Genomic DNA, 8,880 nt, shown 5'->3' with positions numbered 1-8,880 from the left:
GCCGAATTTCAAATCTACCAAAATTCTGAATTCCAATTTTCACATATTTCGAGTTGACAAATATGTTCACAATAGGTTAGAATTTTGCTTATGCCCTCAGAATTCCTGCTTCGAATTTTCACATTCAGGACATGTTTTGCTATTTAATTTGAATGATAAATGTTTACTGGGGAAGTTCAAGGAACATAAATGCAAAAATTCTAGGCAAAAAATGTGTAATTTCAGAAAAATATTGTTTTAGAGTTCACAAACCGGAATTTCGACTTAAGGACCACAGGATTTTTGAATGATCGGTACTGCGCGGGCTCTCCAGCCCACAGCACCGATCGGGTAAAAGGCAGGGTGATCGGACTTCCCCCCTTTTTTCCCCACTAGGGGGATGTCCTGCTGGGGGGTCTGATTTCCGCCGCTACGTGTGGCCTTGCGGGGGGGGGGGCTCCTCAAAGCCCCCCTCCGCAGCGATTTTCCTACCTCCCTCTCCTTCCCTCCGTCTGCTCCTCTCTATGGGCTGCGCAGGACGGAAATCCATCCTGCGCCGGATAGGATAGGCTTCAGCCTATCAAATGCCGGCGATCCCCGGCCAATCAGAGGCCGGGGATCGCCGATCTCCTTTGATGTGAACAGCGGGGATTTCTTCCCCACGTGTTTACATTTAGCCTGCGAGCCGCGATCGGCGGCTCGCAGACAGTTCACGGAGACACCCTCCTTGAACTGACATGGAACATGGACATGGACATGCTACAAAAGTCTCATACACACACACAGATCTGATCTCATGTAAAAGCATACTATGCTGTTTCATTTATTATATGTTTTTGAAATGGTATGTTACAAGTGTTATAAACTGTTGGTATAAACTGTTGTAAGAAGTTTTACACACATTAAGAACAACTAAAAAAAACCTTTATACCGTATGTCCAAATCCAAAGTTGTGTGAAAATAAATCATTTTTACTCACATTTCATAAGTATAGTGCGTTTACAATGCTACTTATAAACAATTTCCCAAAACTGAACCTGTTTTTAAGTTGGGGACTGCCTGTGTCCAGTTTAAAGTGGATCTGAGATAAACTTTTACTCATTGCATAATTGTGTTCCTTTCATATAGTTTATAGGACATTCCTCAAGCCAAATACTTTTTTTGTTTTGTTTTAATACTCTAATTCCCTATAAGCTGAACGAGCCTCGCCCACAGCTCCATTTGTGCCTTGGCACTCTGAGACCTATGTAGCAAGGGCTTATGGGAGCTCAGTCTGGGCAGGAGGAGGAGGAGGTTACTAACCATTGATTTCAGAGGCAGAGGGGAGGAGGGAGAAGGAGAGGGGACTGAATTTACACACAGGCAATCTGATAGCATCTCCAGCCCTCAGCCTGTGACAATGTGACAAACAGAACATGGCTGCCCTCACTGTATCGCAGGAATAAATAATCATATACTGTTGAAGCTGTTTGCAGCTAGATTTGCTGTGTAAACTATCTAAACTTTAGATAAGATATACAGACAAGTTTCTTGTTATGGTTAGTTTTTCATCTTGGATCCGCTTTAAAAAGCTGTATAACGCAACTCAGGCTGGGGGCCCACCAGGAAGCTCTCTAAGCTGATTTGCACATTCTAGGAATCACAATTCTAAAAACGCTTCATCAGGGGTGTTTCTAGCCACTTTGTCACTCCAGGCAAGAAAACCTGTGGCGCCCCCCCCCCCCCCCCCCCGAAATCTCAGGGCCAGCCAGGGGAGAGGGGGGCATATAATATTAAGAGGGGGCACGCCATTCGCCACTCACTATGAGGGTCTGTCTCCCCTCTGCAGACTGTGTGCGCACACTCTGTGCACTGTGCAGCATGTATGTCTCCCTCCCTCTGACTCTGAGACTGCCCAAACCCACACGCAGCAGGCATGATGCTATATGCCAGGGGTCTGCAACCTTTAAGAATTAAAGAGCCACTTGGGCCCATTTCCGAAAAGAGAAAAAAAACTGGGAGCCGCAAAACCATTATAAAACAGATATGACCCCAATATGCACAAATCGTTAGCAGATATGACCCCAATATGCACAAATCGTTAGCAGATATGACCCCAATATGCAGATATGACCCCAATATGCACAAATCGTTAGCAGATCTGACCCCAATATGCACAAATCGTTAGCAGATATGACCCCAATATGCACAAATCGTTAGCAGATATGACCCCAATATGCAGATATGACCCCAATATGCACAAATCGTTAGCAGATCTGACCCCAATATGCACAAATCGTTAGCAGATATGACCCCAATATGCACAAATCGTTAGCAGATATGACCCCAATATGCAGATATGACCCCAATATGCACAAATCGTTAGCAGATCTGACCCCAATATGCACAAATCGTTAGCAGATATGACCCCAATATGCACAAATCGTTAGCAGATATGACCCCAATATGCACAAATCGTTAGCAGATATGACCCCAATATGCACAAATCGTTAGCAGATATGTCCCCAATATGCACAAATCGTTAGCAGATATGTCCCCAATATGCACAAATCGTTAGCAGATATGACCCCAATATGCACAAATCGTTAGCAGATATGACCCCAATATGCACAAATCGTTAGCAGATATGACCCCAATATGCACAATCCTACAGCAGAAATGACCCCAATATGCACAAATCCTTAAGCAGATCTGAAAAGAAAAACCCATTTACTCACCTAGTCAGAAGAACTCCTGTCACGATCTCCTCCTGTCACGATCTCCTCCTATCCCGACCTCCGGTCCCGACCTCCTTGTGGCGCGCAACTCCCTCGGCTCCTCTTCCTTCCTTCCCAGGGCCAGCCAGGGGGGCATAAAAAAATGATCAATAGCTGCGAGCAGCAGAGGCAGAGCAGAGGGCACTCACTGTGACTCTGTGAGCCGGTGTCGCCTCTCTCTGCATGTAGCAGCCAGCCGCCCTGGTGCGTCACTTCTTCTAGACTTCTACCCACGTGTGACAGCCAGGCGGGGGGCAGAGTTAGGGGCGGCGCCGAGTGTGTAAATAAATCAGCGTGCTGCGATCGCACGCTCAGCAATCAGCACAGTCTGAGAAGGAGAGGGGGCGGAGTTAGACCAGTAGGCGGCAGCCAGCACGCACTGTCTGCACAGCACATATAAACTAACGTGCGTGCAGGCTTGCAACTGCTCGGACTCGGAGGCTCTGAATGGAGAAGATTCGAGGAAGGGGGCGGACCAGTAGGCGGCGCCGGCACAGGCTGAGCTGCCTGTCACAGCCGGCGCCGACCTGGCTGGCTGAATGCAGAAGGAAAAAAAATAAATAAATAAACACTGACGCACAGAGGAGCGCCCACTGCCACCAACTGCGCTATAGGCAAAAATTTATAGTTGCCTAATGGCAGAGACGCCCCTGCGCTTCATCAATGTTAGTCTATGGTGGAAGTGAATCTGTGCAAGCATGCTGCTTTCCTCCCAGCCAAGCAGTATGTACAGCTGTATGGAGAGGGGAGGGAGCAAAACACAAGTGACTTCACACTGCAGATAGGCATCGGGGGTCAGCGGCACTCTAACCTGATGAATCACTACTAGAGAGGTCATGAACAATCAATTCAGCTGACCAAAATGTAAATGATGTCCTTAGCTTTAGATATGGGTAAAGATGCAGCATTTTTAGCTAGGTGTGGCAGTTAGGAATTCTGGGAATCGTGCATGATTAGATTAAGCCCTTTGGTGCTGGTGGTGGCTACTGTATAAATGTATGCAGAGTGCTTACTGCTGATTTGACTCATCCCAGTCGGGGCTGTTTCTGAGCACAGGCGGTTTAGGCAAAGACCTGGGATGCCCTCTAGTATACAAGGCACATAGCACACCCTCTGCAATGAGGGAATTTAGTTTTAGGCTGTCTACAGTGCCCAACATTTGCCCATGGAATCAGGGCCGGCCCGCTCATGAGGCGGGGTGAAACTTTTGCCTCAGGCGGCAAATTTCCAGGGGCGGCACCCGCCCGTCCGTGGGTGCGGGGAGCCGGCCCGCCGAGCTGGAGGGGTAGCTGGCAGGACGGGGGTATTGGGCCAGCGGCGGGGAGGGGGGTCGGACCCCTCCCTCGCCTGGGTCCCCCGTCCTCCGCTCCCCTCCAGCCTAAATAGAAGCAGCCGTATGTGTAAGAGGCACGGGTGGGGAGACACTCACCTCCTCCTCGCTCCAGCGTGCGCTCCACTGACATCACTTCCTGCAGGACGCTGCAGGAAGTGGCGTCAGTGGAGCGCACGCTGGGAAGAGGTGAGTGTCCTCCCCGCCCGTGCCTCTTACACATACGGCTGCTTCTATTTAGGCTGGAGGGGAGCGGAGGACGGGGGACCCAGGCGAGGGAGGGGGGGGTCCGACCCCCCTCCCCGCCGCTGGCCCAATACCCCCGTCTTGCCAGCTACCCCTCCAGCTCGGCGGCCCCCCAGAGCCCCCCCCCCCCCCGAGGGGGGGGGGGGGCGGTGACAATTTTTTAAAAATTTGCCTCAGGCGGCAAAAAGTCTAGGGCCGGCCCTGCATGGAATATCTTACAACTTTTTAGCTGTCCTCCATAGTGACATATTCCTTGCCTGATGCTGCATCTCTCGTCTGGTGTGAGTGTATGTCGGGCATGGGGTAGGGTGTCACAGGCTGTTGTGAGGCTAAAGGAGCGAATGTATGGTTATTGGTCAATTGATGTAATCCTTAGCAATTGCAGAACAATCTTTAGGGGTAAATTTCAGGTCGCAAGCCTTACAGACTCTCTGTAGCTGAGCAACTTGTACTGTTCAGAGGAAAGTGGATAGGAGATGATGGGCAGCACATGATTCAGTGATATCCGATATGGTGGAGTAAGCAGAAAACCAATGTGCTCATTTGTAATTGATTGTTGCTTGCTGTTGAGCAATCCATTGACGAATCATTAAAGGGACACTTAAGTCAAACAAAAAAAATGAGTTTTACTCACCTGGGGCTTCCAATAGCCCCCTGCAGCTGTCCGGTGCCCTTGCCATCTCCCTCCGATCCCCCTGGCCCCGCCGGCAGGCGGCTGCCACTTCCTGTTTCGGTGACAGGAGCTGACAGGCTGGGGACGCGAGTGATTCTTCGCGTTCCTGGCCACAATAGCGCCATCTATGCTGCTATAGCATATATCATATACCATATAGCAGCATAGAGGGTGCTAATGTGTCTGGGAAGTAACGCGAAGAATCACTCGCGTCCCCAGCCTGTCAGCTCCTGTCACCGAAACAGGAAGTGGCTGCCGGCGGGGCCAGGAGGATCGGAGGGAGACGGTGAAGGCACTGGACAGCTGCAGGGGGCTATTGGAAGCCCCAGGTGAGTAAAACTCATTTTTTTTGTTTGACTTAAGTGTCCCTTTAAGTGATGGCGGGGAAAGGGAGGGGAGGGACAGCTGCACAAAGTGATGAGCGGAATGCCGATATTCTTTTTCCATTCATTTTCAAGAAAATAATAAAATATTTAACTTTGGGACAAAAATGCCATAGAAAATCGTTCTACAATACTTTTGCATTTTTCCACTATTTCGTTTTCCGCTGTTTTGATGCGTTTTTCCACTTTGATTTAAAAATGGCTGTTCACTGTTGCATTCGCAGCACCCTGCATACCCATGCATATGCCAGTGGATATATTTGTGAACAAAAATTTGTGGTAATCTGTGAAATTTTCAGTTTCTAACACTGGCATAACAATAGGGGAAGTAGCCCCCACGGGGGGCCCGGGGCCCCCCTGGGGCCCGCTCATGGCCATTTGGGAGGGCAGGAGTGGTCTCAGTATGAGGAGAAAGCTTTGCACATCAGCAAGGAGGGGAGACTGTCCCCCCCCTCCCTCATCTCGGGCTCTCTTCTCTGCGCTCCCCTCCTGCATCTATCTAAGTGGCAGCAGCGGCGGCAGCAGCAGCTATAATTACCTCCATTCACCACGGAGGTCTCAGATCTGCAAGGGCTTCTCCAATCTGCAAGGGCTTCTCCAATGTGCAAGGGCTTCACATTACTTCCTGTTAAAACAGGAAGTAATGTGAAGCCCTTGCAGATCGGAGAAGCCCTTGCAGATCGGAGACCTCCGGTGGTGAATGGAGATATTTATAGCTGCCACCGCCGCAGCTGCCACTTAGATAGATGCAAGAGGGGGAGCGCAGAGGGGAGAGCCCGAGGTGAGGGGGGGGCTGTCCCCCCTACCCGCTGATGTGCAAAGCTTTCCCCTCATGCTGCGACCCCTCCCGCCCCCCCCCCCCCAAAACGGCCATGAGCGGGCCCCAGGTTGGGGCACTCAAATTCTTGCAGGGGGGCCTGGGGACTTCTAGTTATGGCCCTGGTTTCTACAAAACAATTATGGATTCCGCAGTATTCATTTTGAATTGCAAAATATTTTCAAAAACCAAAATAGCATTTTCGACGCAAAAATGACTTGGTGAAAATGTGTGGGCAACGCTAGCTGTACACATGGTTGGCTAAGTGTTTTCTAAACAAACTTCTCGGCCGAAGGCCAATCTGCAAAAACATAATTTCTAATATGTTTTTTGGTTCATTTGACATGTATTGTGAGTTTTAATGATACATGAATAAAATTATATTTTTTATTGTTATCTAGTCTGTCATCTCTAACTTCTGGAAAGTCCTCTCTATTCTTTATTGAGGCTGTTTTGACATTCAATAGTACAATAGTTAGATGGTCTATGTATCTATTATAGAGTTGGCATCACACATTTTATATCCATACACTATAAACCTACATGGTGTTTTTTTTTATCATTTCTTAAGGAAAAATATATAGTTATCAAGAAAAATGCAGAATTTTACATATTCCCACTCGTCTGTGCTGTTCCTCAGCTTTGGAGAATTAACAGTCACAAGATATGTCTACGGTGCACTTGCAATTTTGGCTTACGCTTTCATTATTCTATTTAACTGCTCGGTCATCTCTGTCGTAGCATTGCACAAGAGTCTGCAAGAGCCAATGTTCCTTTTTATTGCCGTCTTATGTGTCAATGGGCTGTATGGAAGCGCCTCTTTTTTCCCCAGCCTCATTGTAGACTTAATTTTCAAAATCCGAACCATTTCCTACATTGGTTGCGTAACCCAAGTCTATTGTGTTCACACTTACTTAGGATGTGAGATGACCGTACTAACGGCAATGGCTTATGACCGTTTTGTCTGCATATGCAACCCCTTGAGATACAACAGCATTATGACCATGGCCAAGGTGGCTAAACTTTCTTTTTCAGCGTATTTGTACACTGTCATCCTTGTTGGCATTCATATTGTGCTGACCGTCCGGCTTCCTTTATGTAATAATGTTGTCCTGAAGGTCTACTGTGACAATTGGTCTGTTGTGAGGCTCTCTTGCGTTGACACAACAGTGAACAATGGATATGGACTCTTCATCGCATCGACCTTCATCGCTTTGATGCCATTTCTAATCATCTGTTCTTACATACAGATCCTAAAGGCCTGCTCCAAAGCCTCAAAGGAATTTCGATCTAGGGCTCTGCAGACTTGCACCCCTCACCTGATAACCATCACTAATTATGCTTGCAATTTGCTATTCGAACTGCTTATGTATCGATTCGTACCGACAGAATTTTCCTATGAGTTGCGGATGATCATGTCTATTCAGCTCCTTGTGGGGCCACCTATTCTCAATCCATTGATTTATGGATTGAAACTGAGAGAGATTAGGATCAAAATCTTATATCTCTTCCATTTAGGTGGTAACAAAATTGAAAATAGTGGTTAGTGCTGTGTATGTGTATTGATGGTCATGTCTAGGAGAACTCATGGAGAAGCATGTGATTTGTTGGATCAGCTGATAGATTTGCAAAGCACTGATTTGCTGAGATCACATCCTGCTTTAGCACATGAGCATGACTAGCGAATAAGGGAGTTACATCACTATCACCTGACCAAACTGATCACATGCTTCTCCATGACTTCTCCTAGACATGACCATCACTATTTATATGTTCTTACCAAAGTAGCAATGTCCAGGAGATATCTTCCAACCCGTTTCTTCCTACTACTGTACTGTCATGGTAGCATGGCTGCTGACAGAAGTTGGCATATGTCTTGTGGACTTCCATGGTGGATGACATCTTCGAAGACTAGTTAAAACACACCTAATCCTAGGCAAAGCTACTTGAGGTAAGCACAGAGGCTGTATGCTCAATGCTCATGCTGGATCCACATACCTGTATGCTGTCTGTTCCCATTTCTTTCCTCATTCCCTCAGATCTTTGTGATCAATCACTCCATGAAAAACGTTACTTAACTCTAGCCTCCCCATTATGTATCTGAACCCCACCTCTACTATTGGTTGGCAATAGACATAGGTAAGGAGGGTTAGTGTTAGGTGTAGGTAGAGCGGAGGTTACTGTTAGGAGTAGTTAGGGTGGTTAATGTTAGGAGTAGGGGAAGGGGAGTAAAATTTTCAGACAGGAAGAGGCTCCAATGGACCCTCCTATCACCCTGCCATTCCCTCCTCTTCTCTGCCTCTGAAGGGGAGTGAACGCAGCACAGGAGATTTGGGCACAGCCGGTGCCACCATAGGCCATAATAGGAAGTGCTCAGTGAGTAATTTGCGCAGCATCAAAAGGCGGAGCACAAATTACTACAAAAACACTAATTGGCGGCCTGGAGGGAGGAATAGTAATTAGCGCCGCCGGGAGTTGTGCAGGAGCAGGGTAAGCCGTATATCAGCTTTACCCTGTGCCCAAATCTCCCGGCAGCAAATTCATAGGTATGCAAGTGAATAGGGCAGGGAAGAGGAGAGAATGGAAGGGTGATGGGAGGGAACATCACAGCAAGCCTGCCTCTTCCTGCTTGAAAATAAGACTTTCGCTAAGTCAATTTTTTTGAGGAGTCATTACAGGGTCGGGAGGGAATGAGG

General features: G+C 47.8%; 1 protein-coding gene across 1 annotated transcript; it reads left to right on the top strand.

Annotated features, from left to right (window-relative positions):
* Positions 1-6,780: 6,780 nt before the first annotated feature.
* Positions 6,781-7,731, top strand: LOC137544706 (olfactory receptor 52D1-like). The gene has a single exon (XM_068265799.1). The coding sequence runs from the start codon at positions 6,781-6,783 to the stop codon at positions 7,729-7,731; it is 951 nt and encodes a 316-aa protein (XP_068121900.1).
* The last annotated feature ends 1,149 nt before the right edge of the window (positions 7,732-8,880 follow it).

Source organism: Hyperolius riggenbachi, chromosome 2 (assembly GCF_040937935.1).
Source record: "Hyperolius riggenbachi isolate aHypRig1 chromosome 2, aHypRig1.pri, whole genome shotgun sequence".
In the NCBI taxonomy this organism is placed as follows: domain Eukaryota; kingdom Metazoa; phylum Chordata; class Amphibia; order Anura; family Hyperoliidae; genus Hyperolius; species Hyperolius riggenbachi.
The sequence above is the reverse complement of the archived record's forward strand: the minus strand, read 5'-3'. Positions and strand labels throughout refer to the sequence as shown.